Raw genomic sequence first — 13,714 nt, forward strand, 5'->3', positions numbered from 1 at the left:
TATTCGTCAGGTTTCCCTAATAAAAAATAACCATAAACGAACGATAGCTCAAATCATTGAACTATTCCACAAATGGTTTGGATGATACCCAGAACACGTCGTTAAGCAAATTAACCATACAATTTTTATTAGGGTTGTCAAGAGTATCGTTGTGATATATTATATGGTGCATTAATCATGAAAGAAGCAGGTATTTAATTTAATTAATATCTTATGGTGGTAAGCTCCAACCGGTATTATCCTCGGATTAAATCCCGATCAAGAATGTCCGGCTGGTTTGATGTTGACATCAGAGTTAATCAACATAATTCTGAGCAAACATTTTTCAGATCATACAAACAGGGACGGTATTAAAAGTTAATCCGAGTTGGAGCTTACCGCCATTAGTGGTTCAAAGGCTCGAATTAAATATCACTGTTAGTAACCTAAATATCCGACCATATTAGAGACATGGAATGAAAAGAAGGAATTATCTTAAGTAGACACCCCTATAGGGGTATTGTATACAATGGACTATAGTAAACAGTGTAACACAAGCGCACAGATTGAAATGTATACCTTTTGGCTAGCGAAGTTTGCTCCCCTTGGAATGAAATTTTGATTTCGTGTTCAGAAGTTCAAGTGTAGCGTAGCTGTGAGTGCTACATCGTTTTTCTCTCCGCTTCGGTAATAAAGCAGCAAATTTATTCATCTTAAATCCCCAACTAACTGTTTAGGAAACCAGAAAATAACCATTCAATAGTTCCTTCGGTGCATTTGGTATAAATAAAACGTAAATAACCCCAGTTACCAGTGTTTGTTCACGAAAAAATCACAAGTGAAAAAGTCGGATAAGCCACAACCTACTTTTTCTCTGCCACTGCTGCATTTCTTTTTGTTCGCCCATTGCTTCTGCAAACCTGCTGCCACCATTAAAATTCGATTTCTTCTGCTACTAACACCCTATCCTTCAGTTTTTGATTCTTCATTTTTTGATTCTAGCTAGCTAAATGAAAATTGTGAGTTTTTTTCCCTGCTAGTGCGAAATTAGGTTTCAAATTTTCATTGATATTATATATCACGACGTGAAAAATCGATATGTGTAGCCCCAAATATGACGTCACCTTTTTTCCACCTATTCTCTTCTGTCATTTTTGTGTCACCGATTGAAACGCACTCAACCATTCATCGTTTGCGCGTGCGACCAAATGACAACATCAATGTGTTTGTCAACAACAGAGGAAAGCTGGAGAAACTAGAGCAATTTACGAAACTTTCAAAAATGGACCGGAAAGCGGAATTGGAGCGGAAAAAGGCCAAACTGCAGGCCCTCCGCGAAGAAAAAGACCGACGTCGAAAGGAAAAGGAAACGAAGGATCTCGAAGAGGCGGCCGGAAAGTTGGGTCATCCAGAAAGTAACACGAGAAAGTAAGTGCCTGTTGTTACGCTGTTTGGAAACAAATGCTGTAATATTCTGTGTCTCAGGGATCTGGATGAGATGCTTTCGTCGCTGGGCGTGGCTCCCGTTTCGGAAGTGCTGTCATCGTTGTCTTCGGTAAACTCGGCCACATCTGACCAGTCGGCGAACCATACCCCAGATGCCAGCCTGCAGCCAAGTGTAAATGGGCAAAAGTAAGCTTGATTGCCAAAAAATAGTTCAAGTAATGTCAATAAAAAAAATGCATCATTTTAGCAGCCGCAAGAAACCGATCAACCTGAGTCTTGTATCAGTTCAGGCAACGAACATTCCACCCAAGGAGACCGTAGTGTACTCGAAACAAACGCAAACCACTAGCACCGGTGGCCACGAGCGCGATGGTAAGTTTACCTTTCATAACAGTAGATACGTATTCCATCACAAAAGAAAACCTAATCAACTTATTCTAAATAAACAACTGGCATCCCAACACTCGCGTTGATCGTTGTTTTGTTCAGTTCATTGGTCATAATGTGGAGTTTATTGTCAAAGCATTCGTTTCATCTACACATCTTCTATTACACACGTATATTTGAGTTTTGCACCGTTTCGAACGGTTTATTTTGTTTGTCTTTTTATCATGCCCGTTTGTTTTGTGCAATTGTATTTTTATGTTGGTTAGTTTCTAGTAGCATTTACAGTTTTATTTGAAACAATAGAAATACCGACAGGGCTGAAAGTTGGCAACTTTTTTTAAGCTGGTCACTTAAAAGACACCTTTTTCGTGAAAATTGTCACAAAAACCTTTTTTTTTGACGAATTCAAAATCATTTTTGTTGGTCCAATCAATTTTCGGTATTACTAACATATCGTAATGTTTGAATAGGTTTAATCCATTTAACTATTCTATATTAACAAGATTTTTATTGCACTGAATTTTGTTGTTTGAATTTAGGTTTTTGTTCGATGTCTAAAGATCTCTAAAGATCGAAACAAACGTTATTTTTGAGTTTTATCTAAAATAGTAATGAACCGGGAATCGAAGCCAGGAAATAACCGGGAATTTGGTTACAATCTCACAATATGTTTGTATATATTTTGACCTAATTCTATTAACTAGAGTTAATGTCTATTATGTCGACGTAAATGTCCCTAATATTGGGCCCATACATGCATTTCGAAGGAAAGCATTTTTTGACATTGTTTCACTACCAAAAATATCCATTTGTATTGTCCATGTGAGGCATTGTTTTACGGAAAATTGGAAAACAGGAGATTTTTATGATTAACGAATATTTAATGTGCATGGGCCTGATATCAAACTCATGATATTCTGCTCAGTAAGTAAGTAAAACGGTCGCTCTAAGGCCACTGTGCCCCTTATATCACATCACACGCGAAGGAGTTTTTCTGCTCATTAACATTTAGCTGTTTGTATTGAACCGATAAATGACTGCATGCGCAGTTAACATCCTTTTAAGGTGATTCCTTGCAGAATCCAAAAATGACCGTCATGATGGCTGATGTCGAGATTTCTGGAGCACAAATCTCGGACACTGTTGCGACTTCACCCATGAGATTGAAATTTCCTGTTTGCTGCACTGAAGCAAACGTAGAGTCCCAGTTTCATTGTTTATTTTGTGGGAGCTGATATTTGTGCTCTAGAAATTTCGTGGTGTCAGTAGGATTAATCAGAAATAAGGTTGCCCCAGCGATTCACCGTCAACAAAATAAAAGTTAACACTACTACTACTATTTTGTCTTTATCCGTAAGTAGCTTTTTTCTCTGTTTTAGTCCGGTTGAGCCACAGAACTACAAATAAGTTCAATTTTACGATTACAAAATACCAAATTTTTGGAGCACCTGCAGGAAAGTTAGACACTAGGTAAAATTGTCCAAAATAATGGCAGTACTAATAATTTGCATTTCAGCTCTATTTTGAGATTTTAAATTTTACATTTCTCAAAATTCTAACAAGCCCCAACCGTTTAACAAACGTACATAATAGTTAAACATATTTAAAATATTTGCAGTACATAAAAATTCAAATAAAAAAAAGCTATTATTTTGAACAATTTTACCTAGTGGCTCACTTTCCAACAGGTGCTTCCAAAAATTTGGTATTTTGTAATCATAAAATTGAACATATTTGTAGTTCTGTGGCGAACGTTTCAGCTTAATTGATCATAAGACAACGGCGCCGGTGGTGTAGTGGTAAGCGTGATTACCTCTCACCCCAGCAGGCCTGGGTTCAATCCCAGTCGGTGCCGCCGGGATGTTCTGAGGCATAACATCTCTGATCACGCCTTCCTTCGGATGGGAAGTAAAGCCGTTGGTCCCCGGTTCATGGTCGATAGGTAGGGTCCAGGTGTGGAAGCTGCCTTCCTGGCACGTCGGTAGCATTGGTGCTCAGCACGGAAAACAAGATCGACGGAAAAAAACAAACCAAAGGAAAAAAAAAAAAAAAAAAAAATTATCATAAGTTAACAAAGTTACATCATTTCAAAGTTGACCATTTTGTGGCATACGCTGCTATTATATTGAACACAACTGTATGTGTCGCTTAGCTGGTGACGTTGTCTTTCCGCTAACCAAAGCTATACAAACTTCTTTTTTTTTGCAAATAGTGTATGGCAAGTAGCAGGGTATTAAGAAAAGGAGACCCTGCCCCTGTCCCTAACCTTAAGTACCGAGTACTCTCCATTTGTTTTAATTACCGAAGCTCAGCTGTTCTAATCTCGTCAAACCAAATACAGTACCCGTTCGATTTTGGCAACAAAACCACCAAACTGTTCGTTATTGCCACGGGGTTCGATTTTGGCACAGTGCGGATTTCGAGAATAATGTATTTTTGCTCCTTGTGATTACAATATTTTATAAACTATTCATTATTAATAACGTCTATGTCATAAAGATGCTTAGGTGGTTCAAAATCAACGAATTCAAAAATTTAATTTCAAACTAAAACTGTTCGATTTTGGCAGCACTAGATTTTTGGGCTTGTTTAATTTATGGCTAACAATATTTTATCAAACCAAAAAAGGTTATTATTTTACATTTAATTTCACTTAGCATTTAATAACCTTTTTTGATTTTATGAGTAGGGTTGCTTCCACTTATTTTGCTATGAAAAATATTTTTCTGAATTATGGAATCATTGGAGGCTATTATGGCTATTCAGAGAGCCACAATCATCAATTTTACGATTCGTGAGCATTCACTCAGAGAGAGCGCTCTTGAATCATAACATCGCTGATACTGACACTGAAAACGAAATTGACAGCTTTTATGTGTCACACACATACTTCAGAACCTCTTCTTGTAGCTCACAAGAACAAACTAGCATTATAACATCTAATGATTTTATAATTAGGAAAAACATTTGTTTATAGCGAAGTGAGTGGAAGCGCAGGGTTGCAGGAGTATTCCACTAACAACCCAATTTCATAACTTTCAATATTTTATTATTGATTCAAATTAAAATTAATATTAATTCAACAATATATGATAGGGGAAATGGCTCTAATGTTGGCCTATGGATCTAAGATTGGGCCCATCGCTAAAAATCTGCTATTTATCAATTTTATCTAGATGAACGCGTCATTGGGACGGTACTAATGGATATTTTTGGTCATTATTGATAATTTAGTCGATTGCTGAATTCATGTATGGGCCCAAATTAGGGCCAACATTACATCCATTTCCCCTATAATCGTACAATGTTTTTGAATCAATAATAAAATATTGATCTCCGTTAGTCAACAATATTTTGTAGCGTATTTTTGTATTTTTTTTCTTTGCGTGTACAATTGTACCATTAATGTACCAAAACTGTGTATCATAATTAACTTTCAGACGGTTTAATGCTTAAACTTTTGCATCTGATGGTTCACATATATCGACCTACAATATTTATTTCTACTAAGTCACGTTATTGTTGACATTGTTGTATCTAAGTACATCCCGCACTCTACCTTTTTCGAGCGGGTTTGATCAAAAGATTAAATGTTTCAATCAAAGATGACTGCTACATTTATTTACCTTTCCATTGGTATTGATGGATTTGATAGAGTCACAAATTGTTGAGATGTTGTTAGGATTCCAATTCCGTCCAAACAGATTGAAACGTCATTGGATTCACTTCGGCATACCGATGTATTTATGATGTCATGTTAGAATTTTCAGTATTTGTTCTGTTTCGTAGTTTGTTTGGCGATATAAGTGGAATTAAATCAATGTATGGGTTATATTTAAGTAGGGGAATTTACGTATTCTCGTCAATCTAAGCAGCGTCCGCACGTCTATTAGCATATATGACGTGTCTGTTTGTTTCAATTCATCTGCTGCTTGCTTCTCTATCCATTCCAATCGACAGAATTCTTCAAAACTGTTTGAAAGCATTTTTACAACGCTCTAAACTTCTCAGGTGAGTGTGACTATTGTCGGCAGCCTCTTTTTCTTCGGCAACCTTCCCATTAGAACTGCGTGTTAACCAGCTGTTCTATTATCGGCAACTCGAAATCAGCCCCATTTTGTAGTACGTATGCTTCATTCGAAGAAAAATCTGGCATAACAGGATTGCTCGGTCCTACAAATATAATCAGATTGAAGCTGAAAGACTAAAGAATCGTTTGGATACATTCAGGGAAGCGTGTTGATGGTAAAACATAGTGAAATTTACGTTTAAATTTTGGTTGCCGAAAACAGTCAATGGGTGCCGAAGCCGACATTTACCCTATGACGTTCACAAGTTTTTTTTTCTAAAATTTCAAGAAGAAATTCGTGGATTTCACAAATATTCAGCGAAATTCAGATATGTACAGGGAACATAATTGTAACTTAGAGAAGACTCTAATATCTGTATGAGACTTTCAGAGATGTTTTAAAACTTCGCGAAGGCTTTTCCGTTATGTTTAAGTGATTCTCAGAGAGGCTTGGGGTATGTTAAAGCAAGGTTATATGAACCACAACAGAGTAGATATAGGTTTCTTCAAAAAAGTTAGAAAAAAATGCAGTGGAAACCTTAGATTAGGGAGAACCACATGGAGAAACCACAGAGAAGCACATTGGAGCAAATTCCAGGAAATTTAGGGAACCTCAGAAAAGTTCATAGTATTTAAGGGTTGTTCATAGAACCTTAACAAAATTCAATGAATCTCAAGGAAGCACTTTATGGAACATTGTGGAAGAAGGAAATTCTTCTTCTTATTCTTTTGGCATTATTACGATTGCTATTGGGACTCTACGCCAGCTCTAAACTTATAGCGAATTTGTTTATTATCCAGGTTGGAACCAGTTCCAACCCGTGCAAACCCAAGCTTATTGTCAGTGCGAACCTCAACCCGAGCCATGTTGCAAAAACAAATGTTCACACTGACGTTTGACAGATAACAAGCAAACCCAATATTGATACCCGATCCACTGAATCAAAAACAAATTCGCTATTAGTGTTCTTTGAGCATTTTCACAGTTATTAATTGAGAGTTTTCTACGTCTGTACCATTTTTGCATTAGTATAATTGTGTTGCAAGTAACATCACACTCTACAAAAAAATGTTTTGATTCAAATCAATAGTATTTTAATTGTTTATCAATAGTTACTCAATTGAATTCTCAACATATGGACGAGCAAAATGATTTCATGGAGAGGTTAAATGAGTACATACTTACGTGTTAATACTAGATTAACAAACATTAAACGGGCAAAAAAAAAGTAAAATTCTATTTTTTTTAAACATTGCAACCGGAAAAAAAACAGTTTTGAAACGGAAATTCAGTTGCCACCCAATGCCCTCCCCTCCCAAGTAAAATTGCAAGTTTTATCGAGGTTTTAAAGCATGCTACAAGTCTGAATCATGGTCTCCAGAACCCGCATAAAACCAAAATTGTTACTTGGGCTCAGTGTTGGCAAAATCAGAAATCAATTGATATTTTTCCGTTCTCATGGGCTCGCAATATCACGCGTGATATTGGAACAAAACATCATGCTTGATATTGATTTTACAAGCTCCTTTGATATTGCGAGACTATTTACAACGTGCAAACATCAAGCTGAGAGTTGAGTCGACACAAAAATGATTCCATTGCACAGTGTTTTCTTAGAAAGAGAAAGCATAGTTTGCTATCTCTTTTTAATCTTCACCGATGGCAGACGCGAAAGGACTGCTGCAAACCGTTATGGAAGTTTCGGTTGCATTCGGGTGTAAAGCAAAAATCATTAAACTCAATCTCACCACAGTTTGGTGAGATTTGCAGTTGGTGAGTTTTGTTAGCTTGATATTCCGAGCTGCGATATTATAGCTTGCAAAATCAACCACAGCTGTTTGCTTGTTGATTTTTGTCTACGAAAATCAAGCGTGATCTTGGGCGTTGGTGAGATTTGATTTTTTGATATTTTCCCAACACTGCTTGGGCTTGGCTAGCTTTTGCACCTTGTTGCTGGTGGGCGGGCTTAATTTCATGCTTTATAGTGGGGTGTTGGAGACGGTAGGTTTATGGCCGGCGTTACTGCGGCTCATGCCGCGATAGAATTGCGCCATGAGCAGGCGATGGGGTTTACTAAGCTTCCCCTCTCTGATGAACCACTACATGAGAGAACCAAACATCTAGTCTAGCAGTGATAGTATCACACTTGTTACTCCTTTGTTTGAGAGCCGCGTTGTAGTACGCTTACGTATAGGCACTGACGTTGGGTGCGATACTGGCGGGTTTTTCCACAAATCACTCTTCTGTTATTTATTTTTACGCAGATAGATTTATTTGGGTTTGAAAGGGAATTATACTATTGAAATATATCAGAAAGTGGCCAACAGTGCTCCTTCTAATTGCGTGACAAGCTTTCATTGAAGTATCAGGGAAAATGTTAAACACCATTTTTGTACATGGTATTGTAACTAATCTTATATGTGCTTCATTTTGATTTGGGATAAGTGTTTGAACTATAACTCGGGATTTCCGCTGCGGTGTGCTTTTATTGTGACATACCCATATGTATTTTTGTGGTGCGACATAGTGGAAGCGTGTGAGCGTAGTTGGAGTATACACTTTTAAAAATTTAAAAATCAGCTAGGAAACTAACTTGAAAGTGAAGCATTTTAGCGAAGACAACAAATCAAGAAGACTGGCAACTTTGCCAGAATCCAAGCGACAGATACAGTAGCGCTGCACTTGAGCGTAGGTGGAAGCAACGCATAGAAAATTGAGCAAATACACAAACCTTTCTTCTGAGGATGTAATCTTTGCTATCAAATTCGTTCGAAGCATTTACCTTTGAGCGGCAGATGACACGATTGTACCTGTCTCATAACGTTCGTATGAGAAAATGGAAGAGTTGCCAGTCTTCTTGATTGGTTGTCTTCGATTTTAGTCACTTGAAGGTGTCACCTAATAAATAAAGGTCAAAGTCAAAAAAACCTGAAACACGCTTAATTTTAGATTACAAGCACAAGTGCAGGTACTGAATAAAGCATGGGTTATGATTGATTAGATGAATTAGAGATTTCAATTATTTATTAAATTAGACTAATGAGATATCATAATAATCAAATGAACTTGCATAATAAAATTCAGAAAGTCTAATAACATTAAGTAGATTAACAAAATAATTAGGATGCCCCCCGCTTAGGGAGGCAACTAACCATTTAAGTTGTAGAATAAATCTTCCTATTTAGTTTTGAACTTCAATAAGAAAACGCAAGCAGACCAATAGCATCAAGCAGATTAACAAGGAGAGGAATAGTTTAGGAAATAAGTAAAATGAGAGGTAGGGTTTTTGATCTAATTTCCGTTCTACTAAGCACAACCCGCGTTTTCCCTCTCTTTTTTGAATGAGTTCGAACAAAAAATGGAATATTTCTGTCAAAGATGATTTCTAAATTTATTCACCTTTCCTTTTGATAAAGAGTCACAAATTATTGAGATATTGTTTAAAACATAATACTGCTTCTTGATTCTAAATTCGTCCTTCGAGTTTCAATTCCGTCCAAACGCATTGAAACGCCATTAGATTTTCTTCGTCCTACGGAAAAACGTAGAAAGGGGATTCGCTAGGAGCGCTTGTTTTGTTTTGAGAACAATTAGCGTAAATATTCATACAATGAGCTCTAATAGGATTTATGTTGTAGCTTATAAACTGACACATCGGAACAAACCTATTATTGATTCGTGCACGGTGAAATAATTGATATTATTGATCTTTTCTGATCGATAGAACGGAACGGGCGATAGTAGCGCTCTACCCTATGTGACAATTAATAACTTTGAATCTTTTGTAGACATTGCTTTCCCCTGAGTGTATTGTACTCGATTACTATATTATTCTCTCGATACACGAAATCCTGATATATGCGGTTAAAGCATTTCAGTTAACTTATTTTTTTGTTCAAGTACTTTACTTACATTTGTAAACAGTAGTCAATGTTAATCTATGAACTAAGCCCTACGTGACTGTAAAATCGATCTTTTCTTATATCGAAGACAATATATCAAGAAGACTGGCACCTCTTCAATTTTCTCAAACGACCGGCATTTGCCGCTCAAAGGTATATGCTCCGAATTAATTGGATAGCAAAGGTTCCATCCTCAGAAGAAAGGTTTGTGTATTTGCTCATTTTTCTATGCGTTGCTTCCACCTTCGCTCGAGCACAGCGCTACTGTGTCTGTCGCTCGGATTCAGGCAAAGTTGCCAGTCTGCTTGAAATGTTGTCTTCACTTATATGGTATTGATGCATGTTTAACTTTTCGCGGCTGTCGGATTCAACGCGCCTACGTCTACGGAGCTTACGCAGAAGTAATTCACAATTCGCTAGAGCTTGTCAAAAGTGCTTTGAGCTTTTTTAGTTAAGAATTTTTTCGGTACGGTCGCGAAATTTTGAAATGATTGATACGTGCGGTAAAATAACTAATTTGAAATAAAGTTCAATAGTAAAATAAGTAGAAAATCTAGGGAGGAAATCAAAATTAATCAACTTGCCAACATAGGATATTACATTTATTTTGGTGGCACTCTTTAAATGATTTTTTTTCTCTCGCTCTGGTTGTTTCGCACGGCGTTCGTCATTCGCTCGGTTTTCGTAACTTACATAATTTAGATATTTCGTTCGAAACGGATTTACTTATTCAATCGGATTACTACACGAATGCATCTACGCGCACTCATCACAGCATTTTTTTCTCTAACTAAATTGAAACAGTGACCAAGCTGCCAAAATAGGCTAGTCCTTCTGTTTTATTGTCAAAGATAGAAGCAAAATTTATTCAAATGGGTCAAGCTTAAAAACAAAGCTGTCGCGCAGCTCCAGCTTGATCCCAATAAAAAAAACTTCGGTTGTCACCCAATGATTTTTTTTTAAATTTTGTTATTGCGGATCAATTAAAATTAACGTATTCACCATGTGTTGAAGAGGGATATAATAACTTAATCGAAAATGACTTCTCTATAATACACTCAATTCGTTGACATAATTAGTTTTAATGGAACGATAAATTCAAAACTGACAAGCTGTTAAATTGCTTGTTAAGTTAAGGTACTTACCTGCTGTTCAACAAATACATGTAATGAACTGTACCGCTCATCTAGTAGTTATATCGTTTAGTTTGGAAAATAAGATTGCTGAATTCTACCATGTTTTGCTTAGTATTTTGTATATCTATGACATTATGCCTATTGTGTACACACTACTTCTTTCCCAGACACAGATATCAATCAGATCTATCAACTGCCCGATCCCCTAGTAATAATAAGAATGATCTTGTTTTCGCCTAAGTACAACAATTGATTGAAATAAAATAACAAATTCAGTTTTTTCTTGCCATTCCTCACCTCTGTCAGGATATATGGAGGATTGGTGGAGACCACGTAAAGGTAAACAAAACAGCTACGTTCAAGAGTATAGCTATTATAGCAATATTTACCAAACCCCATATATACAGTGTGTTGCATTATACAGCTCCTCTCACCCTCTCTCACTCTTACTTCGATTCTATCAATCAATCAAAATATATAGATGTTACCCTGATGCAACCAATCGAAGAAGAGCAGCTTTTTCGGTTGCCATGGAGTATTTCCTATTTTTCCTTCTCTTTGTTAATTAGGCCAGCACCAACTGCTACTTCTGTAATGTGTCAAAAAAAAAAAAAAAAAAACATGCCGGCAAGCTTGCTGCTTTGTTGCTTATCGTGCTCAATTCTTCCAAAGCGCTTCTATCAGCTATTATAATATGTAACTGTTATGTGGTTTAGGATCATTTTGAAGAAGAAAAACGGAAAAAACTCCATCCCATGTAAATTTGCATTGCATAGACTGATATATATGTAATCGTTACCAATGCACAGTGATGGTTACAAGTATACTAATTATCTTGTATTCTTTTCTGTATCCTACCGTTATTTTAGCTCATGCCACGGATTATTACGGTGAGTGTTAGATTTCTACTTTCATCATTATGTTATCCTAACAATTTAGGAAACGTTGATCGGTGCAACTTTTCTGTTCTCCGGTCAACAAAACACATCTCTCTTTCTACACTAACCCATTATAGGAGCTCTTGTTGAATACTACTATCACTTTTTCATTTTTATCTTTACAACCAGCATAACTAGTTGCTGTAAGACAGCTTTATTTTTCTTAATTAGTCGTCTCCTTAATTTTCCGTTTAGTTTAGTTCATGTTAAGTTGAGTACGAAATGAAAATCGATAAACCTCTGTTCGTCATTGAATACGTCGTTAAATTTAATTTCTCCACCCATTATTTCTATGTGCGTCTTATGTTTGGTTGCCATTTGAGATTAATTGATGGTTGTTGCTCTTTAGTATATAAGTTTGGTACCGCTGGGTGGATCCTTCCGGTCTTCTCGGTATTTTTTATGGTGCAGTGATAGCAGTTATAATACATTGTTTCCTAAATGGAACACACCCGATCCGCATGGTTTCGACTAAATACAATACTGATGTTCTAGTACATATAGGTATTATTGTTCTTATGCCTGCTAATAAATAGGAACGCAGCCAGGTAGATGATTTTGGGTTCTATTAAACTGTATATATTTGAAATCATTCATTTTAGGTAGTATATTTACAGAAGTATTATAACCGTAGCTTTTCTTCCATTTGTAGTTGGAAGGGGGGGAAGTAGTGGTTACACTTGGCGTACGGAATAGAGACTGGGTAATTTTATTAGGTTTGCTGTTAACAATACTACTTACCTACATGAAAATGTCATTTTGTATCCCTTATTTCTACAAACTATAAAGCATTTGATACAGTTTTGCCCTATTTATTGATAATCGATCCCTCCAGCGCTAAAGACTAAGTTGTTGCATCATTTTTGTTTACAGCAACTTTGGGGAAAAAACAATTTACTATCTCTAATGGCTCCTAATTTATTACATTATTACATTACAAGTAACTTTAAGATACCCCTAAAAAATAGGTTTTATTTAATTGATTTCTCGTTAATTGATTTCTCGTAAATTATACATTCTAGACACATTCCGAACTTTTTATAACGCACATTTTCACAGAAGCAACCAAGTGCATTGAAACATCATCTTTCGATTGCTACACCCCCTTCTTCCCACAACCAAAAATATCAACATTTGAAAATGATTATTTTTGGAGAAAATGGATCATAACTTTTTATAAAAGGCTCTGTTTTAGAAGGCAACTTTCACGTAAATTTAAAATAAAAAAGTTATGCTACAAAACATTTTTTGACAGACAATATAACCATATCTAAAAATATATAAATATAACCATAAGTTTTACTAGTGTAGTTTTGTTTTAGCGAAATAAAAATAAAATTTCGTTATCTACAACTTTGTAGAAGAATTAATCATGCTGTATCAGATATACAAATGTTAATTTATTATTTTCGTTATTTTATGAACCACCCTATTTGCAACTTTCATCATAATAAATGCTTTATTTTTAGCAAAAACTTCTTAGAAAGCTCTGTGGTGGTAAAGCTGCAATTTCAGCATCAATATATTTGTTTTCTATTCAATATAGTTCCTAATTTTCATTTCTGGACCACAATGCAAATTAGTTAAAAAAAAATCGAGTTTTTAAACACCAGTTCCTAGCTCAGTCAACAAGTAAACAAATAAAATGGCATATTTGCGTGACATGCACGCGAATTTTTTGTTTTCTTGCTCATTTGATATGACAAACAAAAGGGAAAGGTAGTTAAAAAGAAAATTATTCACCGAAGTTATTCAACGCGTGAAATGTTGGCGCTTCAAAGTGCTTTCGTTTATATTTTAAAATATTTGCAAATGTATCTTAAGTTGTCTTACCCCTTGGATCGAAATAATTTTTT

The 13,714-nt window shown here is 35.9% G+C and overlaps 1 protein-coding gene across 14 annotated transcripts in view; it reads left to right on the forward strand.

Annotated features, from left to right (window-relative positions):
- The first annotated feature begins 586 nt into the window (after positions 1-586).
- sw (short wing) overlaps positions 587-13,714 on the forward strand; it is a 28,989-nt gene continuing 15,861 nt past the window's right edge. For 4 of the 14 annotated variants that reach the window (XM_065233266.1, XM_065233256.1, XM_065233259.1 and 1 more), the window contains exons 1-6: positions 587-666; positions 1,219-1,407; positions 1,465-1,611; positions 1,673-1,797; positions 11,227-11,259; positions 11,790-11,810. In XM_065233266.1, the coding sequence (XP_065089338.1) occupies positions 1,262-1,407; positions 1,465-1,611; positions 1,673-1,797; positions 11,227-11,259; positions 11,790-11,810 (472 nt within the window). In that variant the 5' untranslated portion in view covers positions 587-666; positions 1,219-1,261. Of the gene's footprint in view, positions 773-1,218; positions 1,408-1,464; positions 1,612-1,672; positions 1,798-11,196; positions 11,260-11,789; positions 11,811-13,714 lie in introns of all 14 variants that reach the window. The other 10 variants (XM_065233252.1, XM_065233255.1, XM_065233257.1 and 7 more) reach the window with 5 other exon arrangements.

Source organism: Ochlerotatus camptorhynchus, unplaced genomic scaffold, assembly GCF_037179485.1.
Source record: "Ochlerotatus camptorhynchus isolate MF236.1 unplaced genomic scaffold, CSIRO-AGI_Acam_v1.1 ptg000394l, whole genome shotgun sequence".
Taxonomy (NCBI): Eukaryota; Metazoa; Arthropoda; class Insecta; order Diptera; family Culicidae; genus Ochlerotatus; species Ochlerotatus camptorhynchus.